The following is an 18,414-nucleotide window of genomic DNA, read 5'->3' on the forward strand; positions in this document are numbered from 1 at the left end:
ATTTACTGAATAATCTATGGAAGGACAATAGCCAAGGTTTTGTGATAGCGTTTTATAAACATTTTACACACTCTCGGCTAAAATATAAGTCACTTTTATCACGCCTGATCTCGCCGAGGTTTCGTTCACATTAGATGAAGTGCCATTAAACGTTAAACTCCAAGGAAAAGACACGCTCCCAGGGAAAAGGCAAGCGCGTTCGGTCGAAAAGTGGCATTAATTAGGAGAGCCTCTCACGCTGGTAGTTGGTACTCGAACAATGGTAAGAAATGTGAAAAATCTACTTCACTTTTTTCGCTTATTGTTCGTATATATCGGCAATTTTGTTTGCTCGATGGAGAGGTATCGATGGATGGATTCGCAGAAAATGTTAGTATTTGAATTTCAAGCAATTTATTAATTTAACGTGCACAAAATAAAAATAGATTACTAATAATAGAATGTACTTGTCATCCAAAAAAGTTAAAATTGGATCTGAAAATCTGTAGAAATGCAATATATTACAAATCAATAAATTGTATTTTTTATTTTTGTTTTATGCACAATACATATAAAAATATATACATTTTTGTTTAAAAATTTTTTTACCGGTATGTGCACCATAAAAATTTCTATTATATTTATGTGATATTAAAATTATAACTTTACTATAGGTTCAGAATTGAGTAAACAACTAGAAGGTTGGTTGGGTGCAGCCGATTTATCTCATGGACCTGCGAGAGCAATCATTGCCCCGTTAGTAATCATTGCAAAATATTTTTTAAACTTGTCGAGATATATGATGCACAAATACGTAAATATGATTATCTAATCACATAATTAATTTTGCAGGCATGCAGGGTATAGTTATTGCGGGGCATGTGCTGGGTTTGCTTACCGGCAAATTAGTCCTGTAGTTGTGTAAGTATATTATACTGATTAATTGAATTATTTTAATTTGCAAACAATTTATTAATGTTTATAAATATATGAGAAAAAGATAAAATTCAAGTGTGATCTTATAATATAATATAGTCTTTATTATATATATATATATATATATATATATATATTATTATATTTTTATAACGATGTTTTATGCAAAATATCAAAGTCTCTTGTTAGATTAATTACAGTAGGCCAGTAAAGATATGATTATGCTGCATTAATGTAAATTTTATTAATGTACGGTAGCCCTTATAATATATAGTTTAGTTTGTAATTTTTCAAATTTCTCAGTCAAATGAAACGTGCAACGTGCTGTTATGCAGCCGTAGGATATTTATTCTAGGGCCTTCTCATCATGTGAGATTACCAGGCTGTGCCCTATCTTCGACTTCCATTTACCGAACACCGTTATATGATCTACATATTGATCAACAAGGTGCAAAAATACAGATTTTATTTTTTTTTCTGCATCAATGCTGTTTACTTATTAAAGCAAGATATATGCTTAACTCATGTGACAAAAATATTACCTATGTTATGTATATGAGCGCTTCTTAAACAAATAAAATCTTTATAAAGTTTAACTTATATGTACAGTGAGAAGAGAACTTGAAGAAACTGGTCATTTCGAATGCATGGATCTGAACACAGATGAAGAAGAACATAGCATTGAGATGCAGTTGCCGTTCATCGCCAAAGTTATGGAAGGGTACGTTTAGAAATAAATTAATTCCCGATTATATAGTCGGAATATAGAAAATTATATTCATGAGAAATAATGCAGAGTAAGTGATAGTTGTCAAATGTTTCTATTTCTCACAAATATAAATGAGCACATTATTTATATGGATTTGTCTTGTATATGCACAGATTTAAGGATTCGTTTACCATAATTCCAATTTTGGTGGGATCCTTAAGCCCGGAGAGGGAAGCGCTTTACGGGAGACTGTTAGCACCCTACATGGCTGATCCGCAAACATTATTTGTCATCTCTTCTGATTTCTGCCATTGGGGACAACGTTTTCGCTATACTTACTATGATAGATCATGTGGGCCTATACACAGATCTATTCAAAACCTTGATAAAATGGTATATATTTTTAAATTTATTTTTTTGAAGGAGAGAGAATACAATCTCTCTTTTTTATTATAATTTAAGAATATCAACACGTTTCTTATTCCATATGCGCTTATTAAATTTGTATGTTTTTATCAGGGTATGGACATTATAGAAACATTGAATCCTGCAATGTTCACTGAATATCTTAAGAAATATGGTAACACTATATGCGGCCGACATCCGATTGGTGTTTTATTGCAGGTATAAAAATGGTTTACATTAAATATCTATATAAAAATTCTAATACGTTTAATTTTATTAAATTATGATTATTAATACAATATATTTAATATTATATTTTATCTTTACAGGCCATTCACAGTCTCAAGGCAAATACAAATGGTCAAAGAATGAATTTGAAGTTTTTGAAATATGCTCAAAGTAGTCAATGTAACAATATGAATGACAGTTCTGTCAGTTATGCTAGTGCTTCCCTAGTTCTCGAGTGATAAAAATATACAATTTGAGCGTGGTCCATTGACCAGTTTGAATATAAACAATTTTCTTAAAGTGGGTTGACACACAATAAGATTCTATAAATTATTAAAAGAAATTAGAGGCACAGAACGTTGAAAGATTTTGTAATGCAGAAGAAAGATAGGGGAACACTGATGTTAACACTCTGCTGTAATTTGTAATATTATTATTTGTATTATGTGGCTATTACACACACAACAGGTGTTGGGGCAAGTGTTGATTCTTGCGTTATGTTATATGTAACAGATGGAAAGTGTATCATTATCGAAACCATTTGTATAAATGCATTTCGGTTTATTACTTACAAGAAATATTCAGTACTTCCAGATTTCAATATATAGGAAGGAGCTTAAATACTTCTTTGCTTTGGTTATTGACACAGCTACATATATGGTAAATGTTATAGTAGTAAAATGTGTTTCTCATGCGCATGTGTTTGAAAGAGTAAATTTCAAACTATTGGCACAAAAGAGAATATTGTTGTGTTGTTTATAAATAAGACTAATTAAAAATAAATCAAAATTGTTAGTTTCTCATGTTAATTTTTATAATTTAAATTATTCTTAGTATCCATTATATTTATATATTAAAAATAACGTATATATTGAAGAATATTAAAGTAATGTTACTTTTTAAAGTTATATAATTTATAAAAATGAAGATTAATTTTTCAGTTTTCTTGATAAAATCAAGTTTATATGATAATAAGAGTTGCTTGCATTATTTTATTTCACTGTGAAGTCCTAAATTGTGTTAAATTGCGAATAAACTCGTGAATGTTTTGTAGTCTCTTTTGTGTCCTTAGCATGAACAACTTGTATCAATTTGTATTGTAATATCGATATATCAATACAAGAGCTAGGACTTAAAATATATATTTATGTTCTCTTTTTTTCTTTTTATACAAAGCAATGGAATGATCTCATATCCTTCCTATTCTATAATCTATTGTTACCTAAGCATAGGAGATTAAATCGAATAATCTATATTGTATTATTGTAACAATGGTGTAAGTCTGAAATGAGGTCAGTATATATAACTGAAATGTATACGCGTGTGAGTCTTCAAATTCATAACATGTTTATTTTTTTTTTTTTACACATTCGCAAATTCCTATATCAAACAATATATTACTTTTCAAAATTGTAAATGATTCGTACAGAATCCTATTTCGATTGAATATAAAATGAATGATATACAATAATTTACGTTTTGCAGTAAAGTAACTTGTTCGTAATGCAAAAAAAAAAGAAAAGAAAAAAAGATTGTATGAAATTGTACAACTGATCTTGCACATGTTGCTTTTTCTATCTTTATATACTGAGGTAATAAGGTTTATATTTGTATGAAAAAAAGTAGAATATAATCTATACCTATATATTGTTTCATAGACGTGTAATAAAATTATGCAAGAAAAAATATACACGTGTTTCTAAATACATAACTTGCTTAAATATATGCCTTAATTACATTTTGCACATACCTACAGCTTACCCTTTTCACGCTACTTCAATATACATATTAACAAAGTTTTATATTTTTTTCTTCATTCTATGTCCTTATATTATCAATATAAAAAGATTTGTAATAATTGAACACAATATCACCCGTGTTTTGTTCAGTCTTAAGTGTTCGATTATTATTAAATTTTTAGCATGTTACGTTTAAATAAATATTGTATTGTTCATCCAATCCCATGTAACAATCAGAAATCAAGTAGAAAGTTAGTTTCGTTATTCCTGAAAAAAGAATTTCAATTTTTCATTTAACAAAAAATTCGAGAAGAAAAATATGAAATTATAAATATAAAAAAATTGACAAGTTTACCCAAATTATTAGGTGCAGTAAATTGTAATTGGTGATATCTTTGCTGACTATTTATTCCAGATACTCTCTTTAGAGCCCACAATTCTTTGTTCTGAATATCGCCTAATACCAAAAACCAACTTTCGTCCTTTCCCTTTAAAAACATTGGACAGTGCGCTTTCAAAGTTTTGGAATTATTTATCCTTTTTAGTCCAACGATTAACGTGTATTCTTCATTCGGTCGAACAATAACAGGATCGACATTATTCTGCTTCAATATTATCTTTTGTTTTTCAGTGTCGTTATCCCAAGGACTTTCCAGCATCAAATCAACGGATATCATCGGCATATCTTTAATTACTTGATGTATCTAGAAAAAACCTCATGATATTGATTTTGTAGTATGAAAGTAATAATAATGTCTTTTATATATAACAGACAGTGAGGAAATTGATATCTTTCTACAACTATAATTCTATTACCTCGCGTATTTGTTCTTCCGAATATTCTCTGCGCAAAACCTTTGCGAGTCTGTCATAATTATTATACGTGATAGAGCACAACTTGGGGAGAGCCATTGATAATGATGAAAACAATTGCAAGTCTTCCTTCCTTATATGTGGTAACGTCGTGATTGCAGACTCGTCTATCCATCGTGCCTGAATGATCATTTGAAATAGTTGTATTATCCTCAAAGTGCTCGTTAACCAGCCACGTTCCGCGACCGTGTCGATCATCGCCTGTATTATTCTGATTGCTTGATCGAGCACTGATTTCAAATCAGTGTTATAATCCGTACACGGTAATGGCAACCTTGAGAAGTGTGCTTGCAACATAAGAAACGCTTTTGTGTGCGGAGAATCATAGGTATACTGATCCACGGAGTAACGACACAGCTTCGCCAATTCCTCATTTAATAATTCCTCATTATGCCTCACAGGTAATTCGTTATATTCGTACGAGTTGCAAAGTATATATAAATATTGATCCAAGGTCAAGTTTTCATTTAGCGATTGCGTAAACATCAGCATTGTATTATATGATAAATAATAAAACGACGCTATCTTTCCCATTGGCAATGAGACTAAAGCGTGTTCGTCCTCGTCGTAATCAATGCAATGCGAATCCGTTAGCGACTTTACCGTCATCTCTACCAACTTTGAGAGATATTCATTGATACAATCAGGTTCTAGGACATCCAGATCGTAATATTTCGGATTCTTCATCAATCTTCGGAAATAGTATGTCCACGTTAAGTAATCGAGAAATTCTTGTTTACTCTTGATAGTCCCAGCGACAATTTCAGCATTAATATGGTCGGGCAATACTTTCATTAGATTAGATTCCACGGGGAATGGTTCGTACAGAAACTTCTTGTAGAAACTCTTTTTTAAATCATGCACGAGAACCACCGCCACTCCGGAGTCATCGAACTGCGGTCTGCCAGCGCGTCCCATCATTTGTAGAACATCCGTTATTGGCATGTCCACGTAACGCTTCAGCTTGCCGTCGTAATACTCTGTGCCCTTTATCACTACCAGATGAGCGGGGAAATTAACGCCCCATGCCAAAGTTGCCGTGGTGATTAGTATCTGTATCTTATTATTAACAAATAACTCCTCCACAGTTCTCTTGTCCCTGTCTTGAAGACCGGCATGATGAAGACCGATTCCGAATGCGAGCGTCAACTTCAGATTCGAGTCCTTTATGTTCTCCAGAATGTTGCTCATCTGTTCCTCCAACATGTGCAACCATTGCTTGGGATTATCCTCCGCTGCAAGATAAGCGATTAGATCCAGAGCGGTCAAACGCGTCTGTCTGCGAGAAGATACAAATACGAGAGAAGGACTGGTGGGTGCGTGTTGCCTGATCGCCTGGAAAGTTGGTCTATTCATGGTCGCCATTCGCGGACAATAATGTTTGCCAGGGAATCCGCTGATATGAACCTCCAGCGGCACGGGTCTCACGGACGGCCGGAAATTGTAGAGGCCCATTTCGTTGATGTCGAGCCAATTGGCCAGGTCTATCGCGTTGGCCAACGCAGTTGAGAGTCCGACGATTCGGACCTTTTTCTGCGTGTGCGACGATATAAAGTTGGTCCGAGAGACGATCACCTCGAGCACTGGGCCGCGATCCTCGCCCAGCAGATGGATTTCGTCGATCACTATGAGTGCCACTTTCTTCACGTAGCTGCGCGTCTGCCAGCTTCGACTGATGCCGTCCCACTTCTCAGGTGTGGTGACAATCACATTTGCACCTGCTATGATTTTGATGTCGGGCGACACATCTCCGGTCAACTCTACCACTTTCTTCCCTAGACGTTCCTCCAGTCGTACCTTCCAATCATTGATGCGTTCTCTAACCAGAGCTTTCAAAGGCGCAATGTAAATGACTTTCTGATCGGGATATTGCTTGAAGACACGGAACATGGCAATCTCTGCCGCAATTGTTTTACCCGAACCTGTCGGCGCACCGAGTAGAACGTTGTTGTCGGTGTGATACAAACAATGAAAGATCTGCGTTTGTATCGGATTGAAGTGAGTAAAGTTGTATAGACTCTCGAACTTCGAATCCTTCAAAGCAGTTATCGCTAATGGTTGCAATTTCAATAGATTTGTGTGCGGCGGATGAGTCTCCGGCAAGATGAGATCATGAAAGGACAAAGGAATTGTGATCTCGCAACTGAGCCAGTGATCACTCGTGGCTTTTACAAGATACTGAGTTGGTAGTGGCTCGGACAACGGTATAGTGATCACGAGTTCCTGGTCGAGATGCTGGCAGACCATCTTCTTCGTCAGTATAAAGTACTCGTGATGATAAATGAAATTATTATCCGGGTCCTCGATCCATATCCAGAAGGCCTGCGAACTTTTTCCATGAATCTTGTCGTTCCAACGAAACTGTGGAATCAGGGTTAACCGTATCCTCAGAATGGTGCGCGTAATAGGTTGTAAACTGTATTCTATGTCCAATGCGGGCAATTCTTCGCAGCACTTTTTCACTAGTATCGCTGCCCGTTGATCTCGCAAGATATTGCCAACTTCCTTCACGTCCATTTCCTGTAATTGATAGAGCAAGAAATTTCGCTGCTCGATCTTGTCGATGACCTCCATAGACAGGCAGTCAAATTGACGCAACGGCGTCAAGAAATTCCATTGTTGAGCCTCGAACATCTTCGCCATCTCCAGCAGTCGTCCAGCCATTATCGGATTGTTTCGTCTGAGCATAATCTCGAATAGTGCCCTGGTTATTCGTACGGTATTTTGTGTGACGTATGCTTGATCCGATATCAATGACACTGTGCTCACGCGAATTCTGGACAGATACGTCTGCAGTAATATATTGACCTTGCCGTGGACATTCTCCACGCCGCCTTGTGGTACGATTTCGCATCGTTCCATCAGCTCGTCCAGCTCCTTCATCTCGTCTTCCCGTACCTTGAGCTGGTTGAATTCCTGAGCGCGCGTGATCATTGCCAGAATATCTCCTTCGGTCATGATATCTTTTTGTAGTTCGTTAAATATCTCAATCGTGTCGTACTTGAGGTAATAGTGGCTCGCGATACGCCCCAAGTCGGTCGCGCTGAGGTCACCGGTGCGCAAATCGTATCTGATCATCTGTGCTTTGTCCAACGCCTTCGCGGCGACATCCACCAGCTCCTTTCGTTTCTTTTCGAGATTGGGATCGTCCAAGAGAGTTTGATAAACCATGCCATATGTCTGAAAGTTTATTTTCATTCGTACGAATAAATAAGTATAGCTCAACCATTCCACGGCTTCTGGCACATTCGATATGGTCCCTAACGCTACCTCGGCGTTTAAATTATCGGCCAGGTACGTGATAAAGCTGCTCTCGATCGGTATTTGATTCGTCAACAGCGACAGATAGTGAGACAACTTATTGTACGACGTGATAATGACAGCATGACCCGATGTGTCGAATTGCGGCCTCCCAGCGCGGCCAAAGATCTGTAAGACATCTAGTATGCCCAGGTCCACGAACGAACCATGCTTCGAATCGTAGATTTCGGTTCCTCGTATAATAACTGCATGAGCAGGCAGATTTACGCCCCACGCCAACGTGGCGGTGCATACCAGCACTTTAATCAGACCGTCGGCGAAGTATTTCTCGACCAAATTCCTATCCGAGCGCAACAAGCCGGCGTGATGTATCGATAATCCGCTGTTAAACAATTCACCGAGCCATTTGTTAGGCGATTTGGCAAAGGCCTTGTTCATGTGCTTCGCTTGTCCATCGGATAGAAAGTATTTAAGCGTGTCGTTCTTCATTGCTAGTTCTTTTAGAACATTCGCCGTTTTCACGGTGGCGTTTCGCGCGTGCACGAATACCATGACTTGATGACCTTGACGTACCATGTCTATAACATTGTTGTAACACACGAGATCCATATCGTTCATTTGTTGCATCGGTTTGACAGCTTTCACGCCAATAAAAGTCTGACTGAGAGGCACCGGCCGGAACCGATAATCAAAGTAGAATAGTCCTTTCCTAGGATTGACGCGGAGAAATCGCGCAACGTCCACATAATTCGGCAACGTGGCTGACAGGCCGACTATCCTGATCATGCTTTGCGATGATTCCACCTGACGCAGAGTTCTCGCGACCAGGGCTTCCACCACGGGTCCCCGGTCACCATGCAGCAGATGCACCTCGTCAATGATTAACAATCTCACAATACTGGTGAGGGAGATATCGCCCGTACCTTTTCTCGTAACGACGTCCCATTTTTCCGGCGTGGTCACTATCATTTGAGTCTGTTGGATCTCCTGTTTCGTCAGTTGCATATCGCCGGTTAACTCGCGAACGCAGACGCCCAGAGGGCCGAGTCTCTTGTTAAAATTGGCTGTCATTTCCGCCGCCAAAGCTTTCATAGGCGCGATATAAATTATTTTGAATTGACCCTTCTGTAATTGTCCATCCTGAATATTTTGCTTCAATTGATGCACCACAGTCAACATTGCCACGTTTGTCTTTCCGGCTCCAGTCGGCGCGCAAATTAATAGGTTCTCGTTGGTGTTGTATGCCGCATTAAAAACTATACTTTGAATTTTGTTTAATGACATTATGCCGTTAAAAGCCAGTTGACCAATTTCGTCCAAAGAAGATGTTAATACAATATCTATGTTAATGTTAACATCATCTTTTTTTGGTGCTGGTATGTGCACTTCCTCGCAGAGGTCACTACTACATCTCTTAACATCTTCCGCTAGCAATAACTTTTGTCCTGACACAAAACCCGCTGTAGCATTAGCTTTAGAATCAAATACAAATGGATATTGTTCCTGCATGCCTCTCTCCAGTGTATATTTTTTAGGAAACAACGGTGCGTGCATAGCTGTCAATGCTTCTTGTCTCTTAAGTCGCAGTTGCAGTGGAATAAATTCAGTTTCCTCAGTCTCCGACTTGACGTCTCGTTTGTTTGCCATTTTTGTTAGTTTTTTCTCTTCTTTACGAACTTGTTTACATAACTGTTTTTCCATTTCGGATTGTACAATTACTTGACCACTAATTATGGGTCCCTGTGCAGTTGTCTGTGGTCTCTTGGGTATTTTTGAACACGGATATGTCGATATGATGGCTTTCTCATGTTCAATAATGTATTCAATAAATTCTAGATGTTCGCAGCCTAACATATCAAATAATTCAGCTTGTATATTCTGGGAGTTTTTCAACTTTTCCACTATTGCCATTGCAAAATCCTGGTATGACATTGCAACATCTTTGCAACAATTTTTTAATTCTTTTGTAAATGTTGCTTTGTCAAACTGAAATCAACAAAATGAATAGAAGTTGAAAAGGATTAATTAAAAATTAATTTATCTATTTATCCATCTCAATATCTCACTCACTACAGATTTCTTCTGTATTGAAGATGTTGTGTCATGTATCATCATTGTAAATTTATCAGTACTTGAATTTATCCCTTGTGTAGACATATTGTGAAGTCCACTGGTGTCAGGCCATAAAACTTTTGCTTGATTATAAGGAATATTTGCACCAAAAATACGTGGATTGAAACCGTCCACATTTTCTTTAGATTCTTCTGATAATAATGTTATAACTTCCTCATAACATTGCTTTTGAATGTTTGTGACTATCTGAATGGAATTAAATGGTATAAAATGATTAGATTGTAAGTAATAACATATCAATATAAATTATAGGAATAGATTACATACTCGCATTATTTTCTGTGCAGATTGATATGTCAGATGTCCTGCTTTTTGCCCAAGTATATCATATTCTTTTCGCGTAAAATCTTCGATGTCGATTAATACACGTAATGCATAAACTGTAAATTCATTTACAACATCTGAAGGGGCGGCAACTAAAAAAATGAATAAAAATTACAAGGTATTTACTATTTAGTAATAAAATATTTTAGTAAAATAAAAAATTACTATTAAATACAATATGTTATTAAACGTGTTATTCATATTTTATAATTACATATTAAAAGTACATATTGAAAATAGAAATGTGAAAAAAAATCATTTCATTAATTTCAGAAACTTAATTCGGAAAATTATATTTGTTAAAAATAAAATTGTTTCATCTTTACTATTTATATAATACTCACCTAAAACTTGTTGCACAATATTCTTCAATTCTAGTAAGTGTATTATAAGATTATCAGATGCACTTTTGCATATGTCATGCCAATCAAGAGTGCTATAATATATGAATATGAAATAGAGCATAAAAAAGAGAAACTAGGTAATTTTAAAATCTTATTTTACTAATTGTTTTAGTTTTCAGATTAAAACATTACTAAATTAAAATTGAAGGGGGAACAAAGTTTATATTTAAACTCTTAATGCAGTTTATATATCATGAATATCCCAGAATTTTCTATGAATTTACTTTCAAATACAGAATCTTTTTTTTCAATTTTTAATTTACCTTTTTAATTCTTTTGCTCGTTCTTGTCTTTCTTGTCTTTTTCTTATTAAATCATTTGGATCAAGATCTAATGCTCCTTCTCTGCGCTCTAGAGAAGTAAACATGCGCAAGGATCTAGTAATACGCGCTAATTTCGGCATTGTGTACCTGCCGATCAAATTTAATTTAATATAAAACACATAAATACATAAACCCATGTCATATATTTTATATATATATATATATATATATATATATATCTGTTTTTAAATTGATATTAAATAGATTTAAATTTGAATAATAAATAAATATAACATTTTTTTAAAAGAGATTAATTGATTCTTCTTTGTACCTTCAATCAGTCATGTTTTCTTATGATTAGTGTAAAACAATTATAACAATTATATACTTTATAAGTAGGTTATGAAGATAATCAAATTATATAAAATAGATAAAATTATGATCATGAATCTAAATTTTAATTTGCATCAAAATTTGAAAATATGGGTCTTTTTTTAATACTTTAATTATATTTACAATACTTGTTACAAAAGTTTTGAATCCTATAATTGATATCAAATTTTAATCTAAGATTGCATATGTTATCTGGCTGATATCAAATTGGACTAATATAGATATAACTAAATAACAAATAATTATTATAAATAAATAACGTTAAAGAACATTATTTTTAGAGACATTATATTTTAGCAAAGATACAGAATCATACAATTATGGCAAGATCTGTGATGTATATAACTATCTTTTAAAAAAATAGTGTGTTACATGATATAATGCAATATATATGCAATACTATAAAAAAATGGAGTTTTTCAAAAAGTGCCATATTGTTTTTACATGTATAACATTTTAATAAAAAGAAATATTTAATAATATATATATATATATATATAACAATGAATTAATCTATCATTTCTCGAAATTTAAAAAAGATATATCTTATAAATGTCACGGCACGACAATTATTCATTGATCTACAGTTTCTGAACGTCGAAATACATTCGTAAAATAATTGCATTTTGATTGATTTACATACCGAAAAGGAATTTCAATGACAGACTTCGTAACAAAGACGGTGATCGTCAATTATCGAAACAATATAGAAACAATGAACTCCTCGTAAAGTGCTTTCCATAGCACTACCGGATAACCTAACACCACAGTTGAACGCACTCTCGCAACTGTCATGCGCCGTTAAACGTTATCGCGTAAAGTTCGCTTTCTATGGCTGCGTTCATCAGAAAAAGCAGTTTAGCAACTGTCATCAAATTCGTGAATTTGATTGGTGTGCATACGCTCTTGATCTCAACTGAATCTAAATTATTTGTCAGTATTTGTGATCACGCCATATTTATTTTCTCCTCGCAACTAATCACAAGTGTCAATAAACAAAATAATCCTAGATCCGTGTAAACGGAGCCTGAGGGTGGCGCTGTTTTTTCCCCAGGTCGGTGACATCCCGAGACACGAGGAATGTCTTTGCTGCGGTGTTTTCACGGGACGATCGCTCGGCGGTGGTGGCGGTGGTGGTGGTGAATGGTGATGAACGTGTTGTGTCGACTGCTGTGATCGGGGACTCGCGGATGAACGCTGTCCATTTGGAATGAGATCGTCGTCGTCGTCCTCGTCACCGTCGTCGTCGTCGACGTCGCGCGGTTGCCCGGGCTCGCAGCATCGTCGCAAATGACGCAGACTCGGCTGCTAGGTCGAATCCTATCTCCGGGCGTTCGTCTTCGCGTCGTCAGGAAAAATGTCCGGGGATATCGGGAGTAGCGCGGCGTCCTCCCGTTGATTCTCGCGATTTTTTTTGCAGAAAACAAACGCACGCAACATATATATATATATATATACATATATAGACGTGTACGTGCGACACGACGTCCGGGAGCATCCCTCTGCTTCTTTCCCACCGCTCACTTTGCGAGGATTCGACGAATGCGACCGAGGTCTTGGTTCGAGACTGATTGATTAGATCAACGCGACGCCCGGATCGGTCCAAGAATGGTCTTCTACCAACAATAAGGTATCCCCTGCTTTTTGCTTCCCCCCATTCTTGATTAACGATTTCATGACTCATTCCTTACTCTCGACGGCATTTGATTTCTCGCGAAACGATTCTTTTACCCCTTCCACATGTAATCTTGTTTTGACAGGTACTTGACGCGTGAAATTGTTGACGAGATTTCTTAGATTTATGAACGAGTTGAACGATTTCTCAATCGCGAAATTCCGCATTTGCTCGTTATTCCATCTTCCACGTTATGATATGATGACTTTTTGTATTAGTATTGATATAATATCTGAATATTATGCTGTTGTTTGTTTATTGAAAAATGAATCCGTTAATAGCACGATAAGAAGTAAAAGTATTGAACTTAATATAGACTGCGAATTGTCAAAATAACAATGACATATGATATTGTCATTCTTCAGCTTTCCATCAAGACTGCCAAAGACTGATGCACTAATCACTGATGCATGGGATAATCATCTTTGATGTCAAGTACGGTCAGCATCAATGGGAAACTGTTTCTCGTGCTTCAAGGTGCCACTTCCACCATCAACCAATACCGATCAATCAATTGCATTGGAGCATAAAGACGGTATGTTCAACACTACTACAGTGTCTTATAAATATCAATCAATTGTATTAATTATATACTTATCATAATCATACTTTATATTGAACACATTGAACAAGATTGCTGCTTATTATTTGTGTAAGAAACAATATTGTAAAAATTTTTTTATGTAATTATATTCTACACTTATTGAAAACTGCTAAATAATAGATTATTTAATTGTGTTTAGTTTTCAAAGTATAATTGCTCTTTTATATAATACCATAGAATCAAAATTTTATTACATTTTGCAGAAACAATGGAACTCAGAGGTTTGTTCCCAAATTCTTGCCAACAATCTGGTTCTTTTGTGCCTGAAACACATATAAATGGAAATAGAAAGTCTATAAGTACACTATCTACATTTAATAATGTAGGCTCAGATAATTGTGGATCTGTGTCCAGTGTACAAAGTAATCAGCGTTTATCGCGAGGATTTTATGCGCGATTACAGCCATTAGGACGATCTAGTACATCATCCGGTCTTAATTTAGCTACTGAACCTAAGCAACAAAAGGAACCATCAGAGAGCAAATTAAATGCTCTTTTTGACCAATATAAGGTACAAAAATATAGTTAATTTATATATAGAGTATATTATGTAATAAAGAAAACATTTATATGTAGAGTATAATAAATTGTTTTGGTATAATAATCTTGAATTATACAATAATTTTATAAGATTATGAAAAGAAAATTATAATAAATGACTAATTTTATTTATTTATTTTTAAGGATAACGATGAAGATATGATATTAATGGAAGGCGTGGTAAGACTCTGTAATGATTTACAATTAGCACCTGAGGAATTTAAAGTTCTCGTACTTGCATGGAAGTTAAATGCAGAGCAAATGTGCCAATTTACGCGCCAAGAATTTGTCACAGGATTAAAAGCTATGAAGGTCGACAGTATACGTGGTATACAAGCACGATTGCCTGAAATCGTTCAGGAATTGACGGTCAATAGTGATTTATTCAAAGATCTCTATCGATTCACATTCCGATTTGGCCTCGACGTGACGTCTGGTCAAAGAATTTTACCTGCTGACATGGCAATCAGCCTTTGGGGACTTGTCTTTACAATACGTGAACCTCCGCTTTTGACAAGATGGCTTAACTTCCTCAAATGTCATCACATTCGCGGGATACCTAGAGATACTTGGAATATGTTTTTAAACTTTGTCGAAAGCATTGGTGACGATCTTGGTGCTTACGATGACGCAGAAGCATGGCCAAGTTTATTTGATGACTTTGTGGAGTACGAAAACGACCAAATGAACCAAAATATCACTAAAGATGATATTATGAAAGATACTTCTATCGATAAAACTTAATGTTCATATTTTAAGGAAAATAACGGTGAAGCAGAAAAATATTGTCTTAAATCTGACCTTTGAACAGGATCGTCGTCGAAATGACATTACTCTAAGAATGATTTTTTTTATTCTTATTAGTACAATCGAAGAAGTTATATTCTTGATTATTACTTTTTTAAAAGATCTTATATTTGTTGATATTTGCGTTATTTTGTTTATATTCGGTATTCTCTTTCCTAATGTAAATATAGACAATTTATTTAATGTAATATTTAACTATGTCTTGTTTATATATACACGCACATATATATATAAAAGATACGCGAGAAATCTCCGTATTGTTAATTTTAACTGGCAGCAAATTGCGTATTATCATTTTTGTAAGAACAAAGTATACATTTATTATCACAAAGTTGTATTTTTACATTTTGTTTTACAATAATATAATCCAATTATTATACATAATTGCACAAAATTACTTTTTCTTTTACAAGTGATATGTAGAAATAGTGCATTTTTACGTTATAAATATTGATATCTTTTTACATAATCATCATCTTACATAAGAATCTAAAAAAATTATCAAAATATTTGATATAGTAATAAAATTGCAGCTTTAAAAACAGACAAATATTGCTAATAGATAATAACAAAAGTTAAATACTGAATATATGAAAAAAAATGATATTGATCTAATAATAAGTAGCATTATTAATTTTTTTTTAGTTTGTTAATATAATATATATATTTGTTACTATAGTTTCTTTTTTTGAAATTTTAAGCAGCTAAAAAGAGAATTTTTATCAAAATATCAATTTTATGTATATAGCATACAAAATTTAGAATATATAGATTAAAAGATTATCTGTACATTATTCTAATAGTTTTGTGAATATTCACATAAAAAGAAAATATTTATTAAAGATATAACAATTCTGTTATAAATTCTATCTTTAAACTAAATTTTTTTTGCGAAAAAACTTTGGTGAGCATCTTGAGGAGATTCTGTTCAAAGGAATTTGTGCAGGGAAAAGTGAATGTAATTTTGCATAAGAACAAGTTTAGAAAGAATTCTCACAATCCAAATTTGTGATACAATGTGTATAAGTATATAGTCTTCAATGCATCAATATTTCTTACATTTTTTGAAAATACTGTTAAAAACGAACAAATGTAAAAAAGAATGAAATATCTCATACAAAGATTTTAAAAAATTTCCTCAGACTATATAATACATATATTATATATATATATATATATATATATATATATATATATATATATATATAAAATTAGGATGGTGTGTACATGCCGTTAATTTGTTCAAAAAAACTTACATAAACATATTTATCGCATATTTATGTAATGCAATATACTTGCTATAAAATTTTGGTGCAACTTTAGCAATTTATTACAATATTACAAATAATGGAAGATGTACGAATATAATTTTAATTGTTCTATTCGTTTTTTAATTTTATTTAAGGGGAAAAAAGCCTTGATAACGTGCTGAGAAAAGGAGGGATGTTAGTTGAGTATTAGTACAGTGAACAATGATATGCAGTAATTTGTAGATTATTAAGAGAAAATGGAGGCTCTTTTTACATTTTACGAGCATACGAGGTTGTCTATATACATGTATATAGTGCCATGTCTTTCTGAAACAACAGGGAGATCTCTATCAAATTAGTATTGAAAGAAATTAATGGAAAATCAAGATATTGATGGCTTCAACAAGAAGATATATATTTGTACTGCGATCTTATCTCTATAATTTTCTATCCCAATGTGAGCCTGAATGAAAAAGAATCGACATTCTGCGAGATATTTTCAGAAGTATCGTGCTTGAAAATGTTCACCGTCCTTTTGTCCGCAGTACCTGATACAACAGGTACAATATATAGATACCAAGGCTTGAAAGTACGATTTAGATTTTAAAATGATGCTTATGCAGAGGATTTAATGTGAAATATATATCGCGCAATATATGATAAATATATTTAAATTAAAACTATTATTTAATATATACACATATAAATGTGGAGTGAATAATCTATTGCGCTATTGTTCAATATTTATTTATTTATTATATTTTATGCGGTAATTCTTCTAATTATTCTCTTTTAAATAATCAAAAGTTTCTTTTAAATAAGTTACAACGATATATTTATTTAATCTTGTATATAAAAAAATTTTGATGACAACACTGATGAATTTATATGTATTAATTTTAAAATCAAAATTTCCTCTGTGTCAGCATTACCTATCAATTAAAATTTTTACATTTCAAATATACAAATATATATTACTCAGCAGACGCACACATGTATTACTAATATATTCTTGCTTTCTATGAATTGAACAAATGCTTAAAGTTAAATTTAAGCAGTTGTTTACTTATAAGAAATTAGATACTCATCTGTATGTGTATTATCTGACTGCAGTGGCTCATGATTTTTTAACGCTTCCATTTAATTGTTAAACTAGTATAGTATTAGTATTAAGAAAATCGCATAGGGCGACTTTCATTGTGATAATTCCTAATCAGGTCAAGCCTGATAAAAAGAAAAATAAAAAATATCATTGTCAAAAAATAAAGATGCTAAAATAAAACAGTGATACCAATAAATAAGAACGAAGTGATAGACATATATACATATACATACATACATTATATATATATATATATATATATATATATATATATATATATATATATATATATAAAAACTTTGCGTGCTGGTATAATAGATATTTATAATTAAAATTGTACATTTCACATAAAAAATAATAAATTGATTTTGATTCTACATACAGCCACATAACTAATAAAATAACTAATTTAATAATAAAATTTGCTTTTTAATGAGACCGAATATAATCGATTGTATATTTTGTCAAAAAATCGAGTATTTTTTTCTATTTTTATATAATTATACATTTTTAACGATATCAAGATTTTTTCTTCATAAACATTTTTATTTCTGATATATGTGTTGAAATATATTTTTCATTCTCTTTCTTATTCTAATCACGTGACAAATATAAATGTGAAAGAATATGAAAGAGTATTTCTTTGGAGAAGAACATTAATTATAATCTGCTATAAACGTACAATTAATACTTGTTTTTGACGCTATATAAGTGTAAGGGAAATGTTTTAATTAATAAATCGAAACGAAGAAATATTTACGTTGAGTAAATATTAAAAAAAAAAATAGC

General features: G+C 33.4%; 3 protein-coding genes across 3 annotated transcripts; 2 read left to right on the forward strand and 1 right to left on the reverse strand.

Annotated features, from left to right (window-relative positions):
* Positions 1-156: 156 nt before the first annotated feature.
* LOC114939945 (protein MEMO1) lies at positions 157-3,410 on the forward strand (the record flags this gene model as incomplete). Its single annotated transcript, XM_029314412.2, has 8 exons — positions 157-262; positions 654-735; positions 832-900; positions 1,251-1,363; positions 1,525-1,636; positions 1,798-2,017; positions 2,144-2,248; positions 2,359-3,410. Coding segments are annotated over 8 exons (945 nt in total), but the record flags the coding sequence as incomplete, so codon positions are not given.
* Positions 2,410-13,277, reverse strand: obe (activating signal cointegrator 1 complex subunit obelus). Its single transcript, XM_029314422.2, has 8 exons — positions 12,291-13,277; positions 11,255-11,401; positions 10,932-11,023; positions 10,531-10,679; positions 10,201-10,449; positions 4,813-10,116; positions 4,352-4,700; positions 2,410-4,263 (listed from the first exon to the last, which is right to left on the reverse strand). Exons 2-8 carry the CDS (start codon positions 11,392-11,394, stop codon positions 4,175-4,177), a joined length of 6,372 nt encoding a protein of 2,123 aa, XP_029170255.1. The 5' UTR covers positions 11,395-11,401; positions 12,291-13,277; the 3' UTR covers positions 2,410-4,174.
* Positions 13,278-13,647: 370 nt separating this feature from the next.
* On the forward strand, positions 13,648-17,805 carry SCCRO3 (defective in cullin neddylation 1 domain containing SCCRO3). Its single transcript, XM_029314424.2, has 3 exons — positions 13,648-13,857; positions 14,130-14,437; positions 14,611-17,805. Exons 1-3 carry the CDS (start codon positions 13,773-13,775, stop codon positions 15,208-15,210), a joined length of 993 nt encoding a protein of 330 aa, XP_029170257.1. The 5' UTR covers positions 13,648-13,772; the 3' UTR covers positions 15,211-17,805.
* Positions 17,806-18,414: the final 609 nt, after the last annotated feature.

The sequence above is a fragment of the Nylanderia fulva genome, unplaced genomic scaffold (genome assembly GCF_048542155.1).
Source record: "Nylanderia fulva isolate GAGA-0341 unplaced genomic scaffold, ASM4854215v1 Scaffold1, whole genome shotgun sequence".
NCBI classification, from domain to species: Eukaryota; Metazoa; Arthropoda; class Insecta; order Hymenoptera; family Formicidae; genus Nylanderia; species Nylanderia fulva.